This window comes from Hoplias malabaricus, chromosome 6, assembly GCF_029633855.1.
Source record: "Hoplias malabaricus isolate fHopMal1 chromosome 6, fHopMal1.hap1, whole genome shotgun sequence".
In the NCBI taxonomy this organism is placed as follows: Eukaryota; Metazoa; Chordata; class Actinopteri; order Characiformes; family Erythrinidae; genus Hoplias; species Hoplias malabaricus.
The window spans coordinates 7,162,833-7,180,997 of NC_089805.1; the positions used below are offsets into that span (position 1 = coordinate 7,162,833).

The following is an 18,165-nucleotide window of genomic DNA, read 5'->3' on the forward strand; positions in this document are numbered from 1 at the left end:
AGCAGTGCTTGTGCTATTTGCATCCTCTAACCTCTCGAATGGGCATTTGTCTTCATAATATGGTTTTAATGCACTGCATCCCCACTATAATCTCCCTCACTTTGTAGCTGTGGATGAACTTTTCTTGCTGATTCACTCTGATCATACCCTGCATGGACATTCTCGTCTATTCTTGGGCTTTTTTACTGCATTAATGCACAAGCATCAGCTTTCAACCACCATTTTCAACTGGCATGGTGGTGCTACAGGTAGTGTCACTCTCACAGAGCTCCAGGCTGCTGGGGTTGTGGTTTACAATCGCTGCCTCAGGGAACTGTGTGTCTGCACAGGTTTTCTCTGGGGGCTCTGCTTTTTCTCCCCACAATCCAAAACCCCTTATTGGTAGGTGGACTGGCTGTGCAAATGTGTTCATAGGTGTAAGTGTATGATGCCCTGTGTTGGAGTTGATTGCTCATATATTAGCACCCCTTGTGTTTCTCAACTTATTTTGTATTGTCTACTAATTTATCATCAGTCTGAATGCACCTCTGATTCACCAGATAAACCATGGCCAAGTTCCTTAAGAAAATAACAGCTCATTCCACAGCAATGATTCTAGTAAACTATGCAATAAGGTACTGTCTAGAAAACCAATGCACTCAGTTATGCTGTACCCCTTTAATCAACAGTTCAACAGAGTTCAGAGGTCTTAATGAAATGTGTGGGATCTAGGGCTGTGCCATTTCGTGCAAAAATATCACAAAAAAAAAAAAACTATATCGTGATAATCATGTTATTCTGACTTGTTTACGTGATGATGTCATACAGTTAGATGTAATATGGCGTACAGTCATTACGTGAGTCATTTAAGCACAGAGATGAGTATGGTGGAAATTTGCTTCAAAGAATTTGCTCCAAACAAATAGTGACTTCAGTTGTGTGGAGGTTTGGAAATAAAATATCAATATTCTATTATTTTTTATTATTATTATACATTTTTTACAATGTCAGAATCTTGGTAAGTTACAGTTGTTTACAAAATAAGCAAATGCTTTGTATGGAAATATAATGTCATATATAATAATATAAATAAGAAATTAAATGTATTATTAATTGAATATAATTTATATTAATATAACCTTTATTTATTTGTGTTCTGGTAATTAATAAAAGCTGTGAGGAGTGTGGTGTGTTCTCCCTGTGTCTGCGTGGGTTTCCTCCGGGTGACTGTCTGTGAGGAGTGTGGTGTGTTCTCCCTGTGTCTGCGTGGGTTTCCTCCGGGTGACTGTCTGTGAGGAGTGTGGTGTGTTCTCCCTGTGTCTGTGTGGGTTTCCTCCGGGTCACTGTCTGTGAGGAGTGTGGTGTGTTCTCCCTGTGTCTGTGTGGGTTTCCTCCGGGTGACTGTCTGTGAGGAGTGTGGTGTGTTCTCCCTGTGTCTGCGTGGGTTTCCTCTGGGTGCTCCGGTTTCCTCCCACAGTCCAAAAACACACGTTGGTAGGTGGATTGGCGACTCAAAATGTCCGTAGGTGTGAGTGTGTGAGTGAATGTGTGTGTCTGTGTTGCCCTGTGAAGGACTGGCGCCCCCTCCAGGGTGTATTCCCGCCTTGCGCCCAATGATTCCAGGTGGGCTCTGGACACACCGCGACCCTGAACTGGATAAGCACTTACAGATAATGAATGAATAATTAATAGTAGTAAAAGTAAAAGTATTATTCAATGTTTCGTTCATATCGTCAAGAATATCGTTATTGCCAAAATATCGTGAAGTATCGTGATATTATTTTAGGGCCATATCACCCACCCCTAGTGGGATCTGCTTTGGTCAAAACACCACTAGGATCAAACCCCACAGCTATGTTCTCCCCTTATCAAAACAGCCCTTTTCAGAACGGCCAGTTTCAGTGCCTGTACCTTCAAATGAGAACAGGGCAAAGCTCAGCTCACTCAGATCATGAGAGCCCAGGAGTGAAGGGCGAGGAACAGAAGCAGCTCTGGATTTTAGCCATTTTCACATGAATCTGGTTGGTAGGCTCTAGATCCCACAGTAATCTGCTAATGCACTGAACAAATTATGTTTTCCATTACATACTGTAACTCATGTTTACTTATAAATCAGAACAAAATGAATCTGGTTGGACAGGAACAAAATGATTTCAGGAATAGGCTTGTCCTGGGAGGTATAAACAAACAAATTTCACTATTTCTTAATAAACCCCAACTAAGGTGGTTCTAACCAGATCATATAGTTAAATCTACAGCCAGCCACAACAGGCAGCATTTAGTAACCTTCAAAGAATGCATTGCTTGTCATTGCTTGCCAAAGCTGTAGAATGGCGACATTTAACGACATGCAAAGCTCCGGTGGCAGTTTTGTCTCCCCAGGCATTCCTGGTGCACAGAGCCAGTTTTAAAAGCCTGAGGCGCCAGAGATGCACCATAGCGAACACGGAGTACCTCTGTCTTGCTCTTTCAAAACACGCAGGACTAGTTTGACACCCAAGAGCAAAATTGCTGAATGCCACCAAAATAACAAAAGCTAGTAGCTACCTCTGTCGTATCAGTAAAGCAGTAGGATACAACCCACAATTTTTGTACACCTCCCTTTAACCGGTAAACTCTGCTGTATTAATATGCATTGTTTAATTCTGCATGCACAGCTTGTATGAACAACATATATGATGATGAGCAACAGCACATAAGCTTAGAGTAAGAGTGCTCAATGCCTACAGGAAGCTGGAGGGGTATAAAGCCTTCTCTGGGGTTTGGCACTCCATACAACACCTTTGAGTTGAGCTGAAGTGGGATTTGCGATTCCTAAATAATCAACCAACACCAGTACTTGACCTCACTAATGACATCTTTCCACTGCATGGTACATGACTCTAATGTGCTTTTCATTTTTCCTTTAGCAAATCTGGTAATTGGAACCAGGAACAGTGTGCTTTTTAGCTACTGCTTACTCATGGTTCCAAGCTTATAAACCTAGCAGAGCACTGAAAATCCAGAGAGAATCTAGCACCGTGAAAAATCTCAGGGCTTAGTAGTAAATCACCACGGCAACTTGTAAAATTACATCATGGTAGAGCTTAGACATAATATAGTTTAGATCAATTATTTTTATTCCGTTATGTGCCCACTGTTTGTTCACGTACTGTCTCTTTAAAACCACGCTACCAAGCTGTAGTCACATGATTCTGACTCTATCCGCCACATGGATAGAGTACCACGTACCAAAGAAAAACACAGCGCCTGTGGTTTGGACGTGTTGTGCTTTGACTATAATTAAGACGACACCGAACAAAAAGAAGTCAACGGTAAACGCTGAGAAAAAACAGCGACCAAAACACAATCACACACTAAATATAAACAGTGCTCAAAAAACGAGAGAGGAAAAAATATCCCAGCTTTAATACTGCAGCATATTTACAGCACAAGCCTCGTCACTGAACTACGAAAACACAATAATCGTTCATTAATCGTAATCGTGGTAAAATGTACAATGAATCGTGATATTGATCTGCGCTCACATCGCCCAGCACTACATCATGGTCTTTTGAAAAGCTGGATGGTGCTACAATGTCTGAACTCATGCACGGAGCTGTGTTCAGTCCCTAAAAACACAACGAGAAAACAAAGCTTAACATTATTATCGCAGTTATTGTGGTTTGCAAGACTTTTTTTGCGACTGAATTTAAACATCTCCTCACAAAACGTTGAAAAATACCTGTGCAAAGCATTCCCAGAGCCACTGACTGCAGCAAAACAGAACTAAATATCTGTTACGATCTTTCATTTCAAAGGAAATTATGGACAAGCAAGTGTTCACAAACTTCTGGCTGATGGCAACATATGCGTTTGCTCAACAGGTGGAGGAACACCTGCTAAAGGCATACTAGTAATTATAGGTTAAAGATAAACACCTCAGTCACCACCAGAAAAGCACCTGCACATACAGATTACGTCATAGAAAAGGTATCTACATTGACTTATAATTACAAAGTACAGAAATGAGACGTTTCATCAGGTCTTCACATTTTTAATTGCTCTGAAAGAAGTGACCAATTATTTGACTTCACATTTTTGAATTGTAAGCTACAGTGGCTGAGCAGCACCCCCTGCTGGACAAAGCAAATGGACCCAACCAACCACAAACTCAGCAACTAACCATCCATTGCATTTTATTTTTTTAAAGAAAGTGTCAGCTTTTGATGATGAATGATGTATTAGAAACACTGGGAAATGATGCTGTTCCATTAACTCTCATTCAGAGGAACCAAGAGGTTTACCAGAGACTTCAGAGCGCCATCCAGAGCCACGGTGCCCTCCATGGTCTGATGGCTGGCCTGAGATATTGTCGTGAGGGTCCAGTCCAGAAAGTCTCCCAACCTCTTCTGCTTCACGTCTGGACGAGTCACAAACCTGTAGGGACGCATACAAGGATTTGTCCAAAGGGCATTATAAAATCGGTTTTTCCAACTGGATACACATTAAATTAAATGAATTCATTGAAATCGAATATGTCAAGACAGTCACTCAAACTAAATCTATAGCACTTATATAATGCATTCATGGATTATATGAGCCATAAAGAGAAGTACCCAGAGTATTTTCATTACTGTGGAGGCATATATAACAAACCTTCTATAACATTGTCAAGAAAAGTTCTTACTTTGAGACTAGCACCGATGCTGCGTCCCTGGATTTGTCACTGACTCGAAGATAGGACTGAAATGAACACACACATAAAAAAAAGACTGAATAGAGACAAGATATATGGATTCTAATGCCCCATGACCTTTTCACAGAAATATGTAAATATGTAGATCTTCCCCAATGTGTAAACATATTAACTTTGTACTGTGTGTGTGTTTTTTTTCACTTATAGTATTCATACTACACTCTCTATATATTATATATGTACAGGGGTTGGACAATGAAACCGAAACACCTGTCATTTCAGTGTGGGAGGTTTTATGGCTAAATTGGAGCAGACTGGTGGCCAATCTTCATTAGTTGCACATTGCACCAGTAAGAGCAGAGTGTGAAGGTTCAGTTAGCAATGCACACAACATTACGTGTGACATACCAGAGTTCAAAAGAGGACAAATTGTTGGTGCACGTCTTGCTGGTGCATCTGTGACCAAGACAGCAAGTCTTTGTGATGTATCAAGAGCCACGGTATCCAGGGTAATGTCAGCATACCACCAAGAAGGACGAAACACATCCAACAGGATTCACTGTGGACGCGAGAGGACGCTGTCTGAGAGGGATGTTCGGGTGCTGACCCGGATTGTATCCAAAAAATATAAAACCACGGCAGAATTAAATGTGCACCTCAACTCTCCTGTTTCCACCAGAACTGTCCGTCGGGAGCTCCACAGGGTCAGTATACACGGTCGGGCTGCTGTAGCCACACCTTTGGTCACTCGTGCCAACGCTAAACGTTGGTTTCAATGGTGCAAGGAGCGCAAATCTTAGACTGTGGACAATGTGAAACATGTATTGTTCTCTGATGAGTCCACCTTTACTGTTTTCCCCACATCCGGGAGAGTTATGGTGTGGAGAAGCCCCAAAGAAGTGTACCACCAGACTGTTGCATGCCCAGAGTGAAGCATGGGGGTGGATCAGTGATGGTTTGGGCTGCCATATCATGGCATTCCCTTGGCCCAATACATGTGCTAGATGGGTGCGTCACTGCCAAGGACTACCGAACCATTCTGGAGGACCATGTGCATCCAATGGTTGAAACATTGTGTCCTGAAGGCGGTGTCATGTATCAGGACGACAATGCACCAATACACACAGCGAGACTGGTGAAAGATTGGTTTGATGAACATGAAAGTGAAGTTGAACATCTCCCATGGCCTGCACAGTCACCAGATCTAAATATTATTGAGCCACTTTGGGGTGTTTTGGAGGAGCGAGTCAGGAAACGTTTTCCTCCACCAGCATCACGTAGAGACCTGGCCACTATCCTGCAAGAAGAATGGCTTCAAATCCCTCTGACCACTGTGCAGGACTTGTATATGTCATTCCCGAGACGAACTGACGCTGTATCGGCCGCAAAAAGGAGGCCCTACACCATACTAATAAATTATTGTGGTCTAAAACCAGGTGTTTCACTTTCATTGTCCAACCCCTGTATGTGAATATATATGTATAAATGAATAGACATACTGTATATAAAGGTGTATACGTATAGAATAAAGTGTTCGGCTGTTCTTTGGGCTATTGACAACTTTGTATTTCATTGCATGTGTCCATTAAACATTAATTTGATAACAATTATTACAAAAATAACCTGGATTTAGTAGAAAATATTAACAGAGAAGCTTAATGTTTATTTCTTGAAATGTAAAAGCCAGGAAAACCCCATCAACACACAGATATTACCTTGACCACAGCCAGAATACGGTCCATGATCGGCTCTCTGTTCAGGCCAGGATCGGAATTCAGATGGCCGTCCAGACGGGAGAGGTCAAAAGGAATGAGGCACGTCATGGAGAGCCACAGGAGAAGCATGTAACGAGTTTCCCATGTCTGTGGAAACAAAACAATTACTAATGTGGGCTAATATTTAAAGTGTCCCAGACATTCTGTAAACCAAAAACAGGGTCAGACACTGACCCTGTGTCCAATACACTCATGACACATCAACTGCCGTACTGGAATGGCCCACCACCCATGAAATATCTGTCAATGAGAATATATTATAAGAATGCATAATGGGCTGCGTTCATTCATGTTGAGATGCTGGAAACTAGAACAGATCAGAAGTGCCGAGTGAGTTAGCGGCCTTGAGAAATTAGGGGGAATCTCATCACATCTTCGTATCCTTTTGATAATCACTGCGGTCTCCCTGGTCACACTGTTCTCATGTTGATCTGGTAGGCTGCCAAAATATAGTCAACATCTCAGAGTGTATCAGTGGGACTTCACCTCTGTGTCCTTTGGATCCTGCCTGCACAACAGATCCAGAACCGGCTGCATATCTGCCACCTCATGTGGGAAAAGCTGCATGAAGACCTTGTAGCCTCTGACCTGGGAGAACATCACATAAGAAGCAGGTTACAACTCGCAAAGTCTACAGCATGTGGTTGTCCAAAGGGACATAACACAAACCACACCTTTGAGATGATATAGAGAAATTTAAATCCTAAATGAACCAGAAGAGGAGGAGATTTCTCATTCCGGATCAGTTCCAGCAGCATGTTCATCATCCACTCTGGGGAAGATTCAACAAGAGATACATTGGTATGGCATCACGGGTTTTGGCATAACAACAACATACCACAACTGGGTTTAATGAACAAGAGTATTACCGAGGTGTGGGTCTAGAAGATGTGGCTGCTCCTGATATCGGTCCATTATAACTGCAGTGAAACATTCAAAAAACAAGTCAGAGCACAGACGTCTTTTATTTATTTATGTACTCTTCAGTCCAGTCCCTCTGACACAGTCCACACGTTTGCTCAAGGCCTATTTCCCATTACATATTTATCAGGGGTTCAGGTGTGCAAAATGGCGTATTTGTTGTCTCAGAGCCTAGTCTTATATTATTAAAGGTGCACGTGAAAATGGAGGGGCGGCACAGTGGTGCAGCAGGTAGTGTCGCAGTCACACAGCTCCAGGGTCCTGGAGGTTGTGGGTTCGATTCCCGCTCCAGGTGACTGTCTGTGAGGAGTTGGTGTGTTCCCCCCTGTGTCTGCGTGGGTTTCCTCCGGGTGACTGTCTGTGAGGAGTGTGGTGTGTTCTCCCTGTGTCTGCGTGGGTTTCCTCCGGGTGACTGTCTGTGAGGAGTTGGTGTGTTCTCCCTGTGTCTGCGTGGGTTTCCTCCGGGTGACTGTCTGTGAGGAGTTGGTGTGTTCTCCCTGTGTCTGCGTGGGTTTCCTCCGGGTGACTGTCTGTGAGGAGTGTGGTGTGTTCTCCCTGTGTCTGCGTGGGTTTCCTCCGGGTGACTGTCTGTGAGGAGTTGGTGTGTTCTCCCTGTGTCTGCGTGGGTTTCCTCCGGGTGACTGTCTGTGAGGAGTGTGGTGTGTTCTCCCTGTGTCTGCGTGGGTTTCCTCCGGGTGGTTGTTTGCGAGGAGTTGGTGTGTTCTCCGTGTCTGCGTGGGTTTCCTCCGGGTGTCTGTCTGTGAGGAGTTGGTGTGTTCCCCCTGTGTCTACGTGGGTTTCCTCCGGGTGCTCCGGTTTCCTCCCACAGTCCAAAAACACACGTTGGTAGGTGGATTGGTGACTCAAAAGTGTCTGTAGGTGTGAATGTGTGTGTGTCGCCCTGTGAAGGACTGGCGCCCCCTCCAGGGTGTATTCCCAACTTGCGCCCAATGATTCCAGGTAGGCTCTGGACCCCCCGCGACCCTGAACTGGATAAGCGCTTACAGATAATGAATGAATGTGAAAATGGAAACAGTTCATTTAGTGAAATGTAGATGATGTTTCACAGAGAGCAGAAGATTATTTCAATCGCATAAAGTCCAATCTGGAGGCTTTGTTTCATGCTAAGTTGAGTGGGTATTTTAAATCTGTGATCTTTGAACACCAAAGCCCACGAAATTTGCATGTCTAGGATCCTCATGACCCTTCACTGGTTTATTTATCGTGGCTGCCAAGAAATGCAGGTCTTTAAATACTGACCTTGGATCCAGGTTCCAGGCCAGGATTTTAAAATGGTTGGCTGGTATGACACTGAATGACTGCTAATGCACCTGACTGTATGACTGTATAGTGTCATACAAGCCAGCCGTTTCTAAATCCTGGCCTAGAACCTGGATCAAAGATCTGGCTTTGAAGACCTATGTCCTAGGCTTTGCACTATATACTGTATACTTCATGCTAGTCCTCACATACATGTGCAGTATAGTATCCAACAAGAAACAATCACTGGGGCTGTGGAGTGACTACACTAGACAGGTGTTTCGCAGTCCTGGTGGGCCACTGCATATTGGAAGGTTTTTTATTTCCACTCCATCACACCCACTTCAAATTTAAAAAGGGTCATTCATTAGCTGTGTGTGAGCTGAAAGATTGAGGAAAACTCCAGGAAAAATCTTCAGGAGGAAGATTAAAAATAGCAGGTATGTTAAAGCCAGAAAAAAACTCCTCACCCAGGAACTTCTCTGTTGCAATCTCCCTGTTCAGGCTGTCCTCGTGCATGTCTGGCAGGCTGGCCAGAAGCGCCTTGATCTCTGCACTCTCGCTGAAGCCGGCCAGTAAGCTTGTGTTTTCAATGACATCTGCCTCTCCATCATCTCCGCCACGTCCATTAACGTTTTCCTCACCTATTGGTGCCATTGGCTCTCTGTCAACACAGTAGGTAGTGATGCTTAACGCACAACGGTCGTATCACTGTTATTAAACTGATATTCAATTCTTTCAATAAGAGGCTGAAGAATAATTAAAAAACTGGTTCAATGTGAGATCTGTGCTGCTTTCTATAGTCCATTTTTTCCTAAAACAAGGTCATTAACCTGGGTTTAGTATTTAAGTTGAATCCATATTGGACATTTGAGGAGAACAGAGTGTAATTTGTGGTGGACAGGGTTCCAACCCAAACTACACATGAACCCTATAATACTACTGTTTGTTTTCTACAAACAGAACGATTAACCCAAAGCAATTACCAAACCTAAATGTAGGTACTGAGGGATTATAATGTGTCTCTGAATGTTACAGTAAAGAGAGAACAAAAAGATCCCACAGGAGAATATCAGTATTTTCCATTACTGAAACATAAAACTATAAACTGAGGAGCTATTTAGACATTTTACTAAACACCAACAACATAAACATGGGCCTTATATGTTGATGAAACGTCTCAAAAATATAGAGGAATAAGAGGAGTTAGGCTCGATGTTGATAGCAGACATATGGACTCACTTCGCTGAAGGGATAGTCTTGTTTTGTTGGATGGTACTGTAGAAATAACGCAGTTTCTCCAAAAACACAGGTTTTGACGTCCACAATAAAATCTGTTAAAGCAGCAACTCTACAGTAGCATCACTCTCTGCGTGACTAAGGATTCTCGGCCATTTTTAAAAGCACTAAACCGGCCTCAATGCAGCTTCTGTTCAGTCTGTAAAAAGCCCTGTTCCCGCCGTGTTTACCCCCTGTTTCCCCCGCAAGTTAAATGCGTTTTTAATATTGTTTTTATGTAAAAGACTACCAGAAGACTACTCGGGAAGATGCGTTCTCCATATTTCGGTATGGAAAGCTGGAGGGGACATACAGTGGGCGGAGGAGGAAAAAGGCGTTTCGCTTTTCTCCAACGTCTGAGCGGCTGATGCTTGGATGCAGTAGACTGTCGTACGTAGTTAAATGTGAATGCCACCGAATATATTTAATTCTTATTTCTTTTTAATGGCGCTGATCACAACATTGGGGTTACAAAATGCTTGAGATTTCAAGGTGGTCAATATGACACAGATAGGTAAAGATATGGGCTGCGCGGACTGTGATAAACTCGATGTGAGCAAAAAAAGTCATAACGGTCATAATGTTTGTGGCACTTCCGGTAAACTGGAGCAGAAGTGCGGTTATTTCATGTAACAAGTGGCCCATAAAAATGGAGGATGTGAGCCAAACCAGGGCCTGAACATTTTTGATTACCCTACCTGGAAACTCTTACATTTTTAGAAAACACTTACACTTATGTTTCAAGTTTTTGTATATTAATAAAAGATACATTGGAAAAGTGATACGTGAGGGGTGGGAAAAAAAACAAGAAGTGATTCTTACAGCAGGTGCCTTTTGTAGTGAATAAATAGTCCTTATAAGAATGTCTTGTCTACATTGTGGATCACTCTTTGAACACGGATACCAATACTAAATGCCACAGTAACAATAAAATCACTGTTAAAATTTGACTAATTACTGCAAAAATAATGTATACCCAGTAAACAAGGAACATCCCCTGGACGTTCAAAATAGGTCTAAAAGTAGTCTGTCCGTCAAGGATATATTTTAAACGTCAATGGACGTCCAAAATCCATCTTAATAAGTTAGTTAAGTGGTGAACAATCGATAACGTCAGTGGACGTCCAAAACGCGTTTTCTACAAGTAATTTATTTCGGGACCAATTAATAACGTCAATGGACGTCCAAAATACGTCTAATAGTCGTCTTTTCAATGTCTGTGTTTGGACGTCTTTTCAACTTTCATTTTCAACCTTAAGAGAACGTTGATTAGACGGCAGTCATTACGTTATTTCAACGTTGAATCAACGGCTAATTGTTTACTGGGTAGCAAAATCCTCTCTCAAATCTATTAACAATGTCAGATATTAAAATACTTTTGAGGCATTAAACTCTTCACAAATCTATTTCCTAGCAACAATTTACATAACATTTCTTTATTTTTCTAGAATACATTTCATATTAAACCACACCTAAGGACACTTTACATACTGATAATTCATACCTAATTAACAAAAAAAATGGAGTCAAATGTTTCATAGTAGATGTTTATTTGCATATGTACACTTATGTCCACTATTATGTTAAGACTTGTTTCAAACAAGAGCATTGCATTCTATCACAGTAAGAGCAGGTAGTGAGAGAATTGAATCTACTACATGACTAGTTTAATTCCAGTACGCATTATGTAAGTACAGTTTTACTACTATTCCATGCAGCAACACTGTAACGTGGTTTTATTGGTACAAGCAGTTTACAACAGTCCTTAATTAGAATGTATGTGAATGGAATGTATTTGTGACAGATTCCGTTTGGTTTTTGGATAGTGCTGTGTATATTTGATTTTAACATTTGAAGCACCTCATGCAACTGGCGTGTAACTCGCTCGCCCATCTTTTCAAGCAGGCTTGACTATCTCTAAAAGTGACATCACTACCAAATAGCTTTGATGTTTCATAAGAGCCATGCTTCTTCTTCACTTATAAACCTTATCATTACCAGTAAAGTAGATAACATCTGTTAGCTTGTTTATGCTTCTGATCTAGCATTTAGCACACCATGCCATTCAGAAATTAGTAGAGCAACCTACTAAAGTAGTAAAACTGACCATAACCTGAACTGTCAGAGTACCATTAGTCTGAAAAAATGAGGACACCATCTACTTGGAAAGATCTTTCATGATCCGTAACGACGATCCCCTGTAGCTGCTACCAAAGTGATTCCAGTGATTAAGGTAGTGAAATAGTTGGTACAACTGATGTCTCTTTTCAAACCCTGGAGCCTTTGGGATCTTGTCATAGTAGGCATTATAGAACTGTTTACCAAAGCCACCAAACATTCCTGCGATGCCGAGCTCAAATTCAGAATGGCCGTAAAAGGAGGCAGGGTCGAAAATGATTGGGCCATCGGAGTACTCAGCAACATTACCGCCCCACAGATCTCCATGAAGGAGCGCTGGCTCCACTTCTGTACCAGCAAACAGTTGAGGGATCTTCAGCTGAACAACAACAGAAAACATTTAAGAATTAGAGGGTTACAGAGGCGAGTTGATGAACGCTACACCCAAATCTCCACTTGTTTCCACATTGTATGAATGTTTTATAAACCATAAAATGTACGGTTTGTATGTTATTCAGCACCGCCAAATCTGTGCTTGTTTTACACGATCTTGAATAAGCTCTAGTGTTAGTCACATAAAAAACATATTGAGGACTGACTGTAGCTGTTTCACCTGGAGCTGGGCCCAGAGTTCCCTGGCTTCTCGGTCCCCATAAGACTGTTCCACTAATCTGAGCTGGTGCTGAAGTCTTTGTTGAGCATAAAATGGCACCCAGTCAGCCTGCCAATCATTTAACTGTGGAAATGGAGAGACAAATCATTTAAAATATACTAATTATTCTCAGATACAGGTTCGAGAAACTGTTCTATCCTTTGACATTTTATTTCGTTTCCTTGGTTACCTGAGGGAGGTAGCCGCAGCAAGTTGATATGTGGAATCCAAACTTGTCGACGACTTGAACATCAGACTGACCTTTCCCTGTGGAAATGTAATGTTACGTTAAGCCTGTGGTTTTCATTCTTGGTGTGTATTAAACAATCATGTATTTGCTAAAAATGAGCTGCCTAAAATTGCCTGAATGCTGGGTTCTTAAAGTCCAGTACTGAATGACCACAGAGAGAGAGACAAAATATTGTTGTTTTTTTAGAAAAAAAAAGATCACTGTGGCAAATTGTAATGCACTACAGGAAGTGATATGTATTCTCTTATTTAGCATCATAAAACATGCAATCAATTGTTGTTTGTATGTAACTTAATGGCAGTGAGAGAATGCACAATACATAAATACAAACCTTAATAGCCACAGTCTTAAAACATAAATCGATCAGTGCTGTTGCCCTCAAGCCTGGACGTCTTATAAAGTTTCTCTACTGTTACCACTAAGAAAATGCAGTGATCCTTTTATGGGACAGTGCATTATTGTGGTGTCTTACCCACAGTCTGCTCAGCCTTGATCTGTTTCTCTTTCTGTCTTTTATTATGTAGGTGCAGGTCAGCTAGCTGCTCCCCCAATCGAGCAGAGTACCTTTATGGACAGTATACAGAAAACGATTTACTTGCTTTTGACCAGAGAGATTTACAGCAGCTATGAAGCCAAGTGCAATGACAACCTTGGAGCAACTTGGGGTGAAGTATCTTACTCAAAGATGCAACAGTGGCCATCAAACCCTTTACATTTTGGAGGTTATGCCCAAGCTAAACTGGCTTAAAACAAATGAGCCTATTATTAAATGTTTACGATGCAATGCTACTGATCTCATTTACCACTGTTGTTTCTGTACAATATACTAGACTGAGGCATGTGGTGGTGAAGAACATGTACCTGCTCAGGGATCTCATGTCAACGTGCTCCAGCACAAACACAGCTCCACCTCCTTCGAGATCAATAACTTTAACTGGTTTTGGGACTTTGATTGTGTTTGTGGACAAGATGGCTTCCAAGCTCGCTTTTTCACCCTCAAACATCCTTCTGGCCTAAGCGTAAAAACAGACGGCAGAATTTTAGTGCGCGACAAAATATACATCCCAGAGACAGTAGATTTCTGTATATTCTAACTCGACTAATAAATATATAAGTAATAATTTCAGAAGATGTATTTTGATCTGAGAGACTTATGCAAACTTTCATTCATTCATTATCTGTAAGTGCTTATCCAGGAATGCCTGGAATCATTGGGCGCAAGGGAGGAATACACCCTGGAGAGGGCGCAAGTCCTTCACAGGGCATGGACACTTTTGAGTCGCCAATCCACCTACCAATGTGTGTTTTTGGACTCTGGGAGGAAACCGGAGCACCCGGAGGAAACCCACGCAGACATAGAGAGAACACACCACACTCCTCACAGACAGTCACCCGGAGGAGACCCACGCAGACACGGGGAGAACACACCACACTCCTCACAGACAGTCACCCGGAGGAAACCCACGCAGACACGGGGAGAACACACCACACTCCTCACAGTCACCCGGAGGAAACCCACGCGGACACAGGGAGAACACACCACACTCCTCACAGTCACCCGGAGGAGACCCACGCAGACACAGGGAGAACACACCACACTCCTCACAGACAGTCACCCGGAGAAAACCCACGCAGACACAGGGAGAACACACCACACTCACCCGGAGGAGACCCACGCAGACACGGGAGAACACTCCTCACAGACAGTCACCCGGAGCGGGAATAGAACCCACAACCTCCAGGTCCCTGGAGCTGTGTGACTGCGACACTAACCTGCTGCGCCACCGTGCCGCCCTACTTATGCAAACTTTATTTATTTATTTATTTTTGAATCCCATGCTCTTCCAAGTGAAAGGACTGAACTTCAATTTGCATCTGTTTTTGAAAACCTTATTGAACAATAAAGAGCAAGGGTTTAAGGCCTTCGTAGTGCACTGTGTATGGATTAGTGAGCAATTTGGGAAATAGCCCATGAAACTATTGTAGAACAGGGGTTCAGATGGATGTGACTTAATGCAACCCCTTCAGCCACGTCCACGGACTGAGTAAAGCACCTCGCTCTTGTGGTTTATTTTGGCGAAAACTCTCCCGGAGTCGGTGTCGTAGCTGAGTCCCTCGCTGATGCAGCCCCCTCCGGAGTGTCCCGTGGCTCTCACAGTGGACGAGCCCAGTTCCCGCTTCAAAAGCGCCTCCATAATACCCCAAGCACTGACCACACACCGGGGAAGAGACCTTTTAATACCCCACAACACTAATACTCAGTGCGCAGCTTCAGTTTCTGGATAAATCCACGCTTTTCTGACTTCAGAAGGAACGACCAACACTACTGTTTACATTCTGCTGCCGTTCACAGTTCCATTAACGGGCTGTAGTATTTAATGTCAAAATAAAAGTCCCACAAAATAAAAGTGGGCGTGTCTATGGAAACCCATATCGTCTGTTTCAGATATATGAAAGTCTACTTTATTTTTATTTTTAAACCATATTTATTTAATGTGCTATCTGATGTAAGCAGATCAATATTATTCAGTCAATAATACAGCTGAGCAATTCCACTTTGAAACTGCAGCTTCCTAAAAGCAAACCTGGCTTTGGGTGTTGTGAAATTACAAAATAAAAGCATGTTTAATTTTTTAGGGGTGTCATTGAGGAAGAGGGGGGTTAAATCATGAGTTTCTCAATTTTTATATTAATGAATAGTAGCTCATAATGACTAGGTTTTTTATAACATGAGATCAGATAATGGATTGTCTCATATACAAAGGCATGTTTTTAAAGAAGTCTTTGAGAATAGTCAGAACTCTAGTACGACATTCTCAGCTCTGTGTCCTCAGTTCAGCACTGTTAGCTCTAGATATCACGTAAAGGTCGAAAAGCTTGCTATTTGTAATAAGATTCATCCATCTGCAGCACCACACCAACATCACCACAGTCTTCCCAGTAAACAAGGATCGTCCCTGGACGTTCAAAATAGGTCTAAAAGTAGTCTGTCCGTCAAGGACATATTTTAAATGTCAATGGACGTCCAAATTCCATCTTAATAAGTTAGTTAAGTGGTGACCAATCGATAACGTCAGTCGACGTCCAAAACGCGTTTTATACAAGTAATTTATTTCGGGACCAATTAATAACGTCGATGGACGTCCAAAATATGTCTAATAGTCATCTTTTCAATGTCTGTGTTTGGACGTCTTTTCAACTTTCATTTTCAACCTTAAGAGAACGTTGATTAGACGGCAGTCATTACGTTATTTCAACGTTGAATCAACGGCTAATTGTTTACTGGGTTAGGACAACAGTTCTGAACCAGCAGTTGTAGGATATGTGATGTTTAGTCTTGCCCCATTATTACTGTTATTACTTGACACAAAAAGTTTATGGTTATGGACACGGGTAGTTTTATATTTTATATATATTCATTAATTTTAAACACAAGTGCAAGTGAGACACATTAGATATTTTTACTGTTCTTGATGTTGAGGAAATTTGGCTGAAATTGTTTGGCAGGTCTAAATGAACCTGTTCAGATTCGTCGGTGACTTAACTTGGCTAATGAATGAAAAAAGGGTAAAGTCACTGGTGCAAAAGTATGCCTCTCAAAGCTTGTAAAAAGTGTGTCAAGCTAACTTCCAAATTACTGCCTGTAAATGCATTTATCGCCCTGTGAAGGACTGGCGTCCCCTCCAGGGTGTATTCCCGCCTTGCGCCCGATGATTCCAGGTAGGCTCTGGACCCCCCGCGACCCTAAATTGGATAAGCGGTTACAGATAATGGATGGATGGATGGAAATGCATTTATCATTTAGAACAGTTTACAATAGGGATGGGGAACACTTTTCCAAGGGAGGGCCAAATAATTACTTACTTATCAGGTGGCAAGCCACAGAACAATTTTAAATTATAGCCAACAAATATGGGCATAATACTCTTCAAAATATCTTTACACACCTTAACTCTCTGTGCCTCCTGCCTAATATTTGCAGTATTATAATATAGCATGGCAAATGCTTTCCCAGTAAACAAGGAACGTCCCTGAACGTTCAGAATAGGTCTAAAAGTAGTCTGTCCGTCAAGGACATATTTTAAACGTCAATGGACGTCCAAAATCCATCTATATAAGTTAGTTAAGTGGTGACCAATCGATAACGTCAGTGGACGTCCAAAACGCATTTTATGCGCGTTTTATGCAAGTAATTTATTTTGGGACCAATTAATGACGTCAATGAACGTCCAAAATACGTCTAATAGTCGTCTTTTCAACGTCTGTGTTCGGACGTCTTTTCAACTTTCATTTTCAACCTTAAGAGAACGTTGATTAGACGGCAGTCATTACGTTATTTCAATGTTGAATCAATGGCTGAATGTTTACTGGGTTAATACATGCGACGTTATTACTGTTTATCCTGGATGTCTGAGGACTATGGTACAAACGTGTTAAGGCTAAAACCATGTATTTCAGTTTCCATGCTATTGTTGCCATTTTCACAGACAGAGGTAAGTTATCTTGTCCTAGAGTCTGATCTTTGTACTCACCACAAAGCGACCAAACCCAAAGCCTTTAAAACAGTTTACAATCTGACACTGACATTGTATTTAAGTCGTTGCAAAAGAAAAATAATTATGGACTTCTGCAAAGTGCTCCCAGAGGGGAATGAGCGATATTTAATTACAGGGTCCTTTCTATCCGCTTTTCACAGCATATTTCTTATTAATACTGTGACATTTGTGATTGAGTTGTATGATTTTTCTGCAAGTAGATTTTTCTACAGTATGTTAATCAGCGGAGAACACAATTACAATGCAAGTGGTCCCAGGAGGGGTGTAATTAAACACACTGATGGCTTACTCCACTTCTTTTCTTGTTGTTTGCTGGGGAAAGTGCACTGTTAAAGAGCAATGTTCAGACCCAGGGGGCATGTATCTAGCACTAACTGTCAGTATATGGCTTTGTTTTTATGGGTGTTGGTTTGTGAAGAGGTTTTCACTGGAAAAAGGCAATGAAGGTAAGTCAGTTGTCTCTCTAGTGTAGCTGCTATTTTAAGATTTATATGACATTCTCTGGCACAAGTATCACAACAGGAGTCTGGAGCTACATGTGACATGTCAGTAAATCTAACTGGGCCGTCTATTTTAAATGAATGTTTAAATGTTTGGTTGCTTTCTCGCAGCAGCAGTGACATTTCTGCTGTGCTGAGCAAATGAAAGCAAATTGATATAATGGACCTTTGCAAAAGTTTGGACACTCCGTTAAAATA

The 18,165-nt window shown here is 41.9% G+C and overlaps 2 protein-coding genes across 4 annotated transcripts in view; both read right to left on the reverse strand.

Moving 5' to 3' along the window:
* tbcd (tubulin folding cofactor D) overlaps nucleotides 1-10,200 on the reverse strand; it is a 46,496-nt gene extending 36,296 nt beyond the window's left edge. For both annotated transcript variants that reach the window (XR_010803660.1, XM_066674625.1), the window contains exons 1-8: nucleotides 9,856-10,200; nucleotides 9,084-9,277; nucleotides 7,302-7,352; nucleotides 7,107-7,204; nucleotides 6,919-7,020; nucleotides 6,373-6,519; nucleotides 4,649-4,704; nucleotides 4,266-4,398 (exon numbers count right to left, since the gene is read on the reverse strand). Coding sequence is in view for 1 of the 2 variants with exons in the window: in XM_066674625.1 (XP_066530722.1) it covers nucleotides 4,266-4,398; nucleotides 4,649-4,704; nucleotides 6,373-6,519; nucleotides 6,919-7,020; nucleotides 7,107-7,204; nucleotides 7,302-7,352; nucleotides 9,084-9,270 (774 nt within the window). In the remaining variant the exon portion in view is untranslated. The remainder of the gene's footprint in view (nucleotides 1-4,265; nucleotides 4,399-4,648; nucleotides 4,705-6,372; nucleotides 6,520-6,918; nucleotides 7,021-7,106; nucleotides 7,205-7,301; nucleotides 7,353-9,083; nucleotides 9,278-9,855) is intronic.
* A 1,240-nt stretch (nucleotides 10,201-11,440) lies between these two features.
* On the reverse strand, nucleotides 11,441-15,269 carry fn3krp (fructosamine 3 kinase related protein). Of its 2 annotated transcripts, none has more exons than XM_066674775.1 (6): nucleotides 14,966-15,269; nucleotides 13,773-13,924; nucleotides 13,384-13,475; nucleotides 12,852-12,928; nucleotides 12,623-12,745; nucleotides 11,441-12,388 (listed from the first exon to the last, which is right to left on the reverse strand). In XM_066674775.1, exons 1-6 carry the CDS (start codon nucleotides 15,104-15,106, stop codon nucleotides 12,050-12,052), a joined length of 924 nt encoding a protein of 307 aa, XP_066530872.1. In that variant the 5' UTR covers nucleotides 15,107-15,269; the 3' UTR covers nucleotides 11,441-12,049. The 2 variants fall into 2 exon arrangements, with proteins under 2 accessions (XP_066530872.1, XP_066530873.1); XM_066674776.1 differs by lacking the exon at nucleotides 14,966-15,269 and adding an exon at nucleotides 14,573-14,725.
* Between the last annotated feature and the right edge of the window lie 2,896 nt (nucleotides 15,270-18,165).

Coding starts and splice junctions, on each gene's coding strand:
- fn3krp (XM_066674775.1), bottom strand. CDS start 15,106: ATGGAGGCGCTTTTGAAGCGGGAACTGGGCTCGTCCACTGTGAGAGCC. Junction 13,925..14,965: donor AAATAAACCACAAGAGCGAG/GTGCTTTACTCA, acceptor TTTTACGCTTAG/GCCAGAAGGATGTTTGAGGG. Junction 12,746..12,851: donor GCTGCGGCTACCTCCCTCAG/GTAACCAAGGAA, acceptor CCATTTCCACAG/TTAAATGATTGGCAGGCTGA.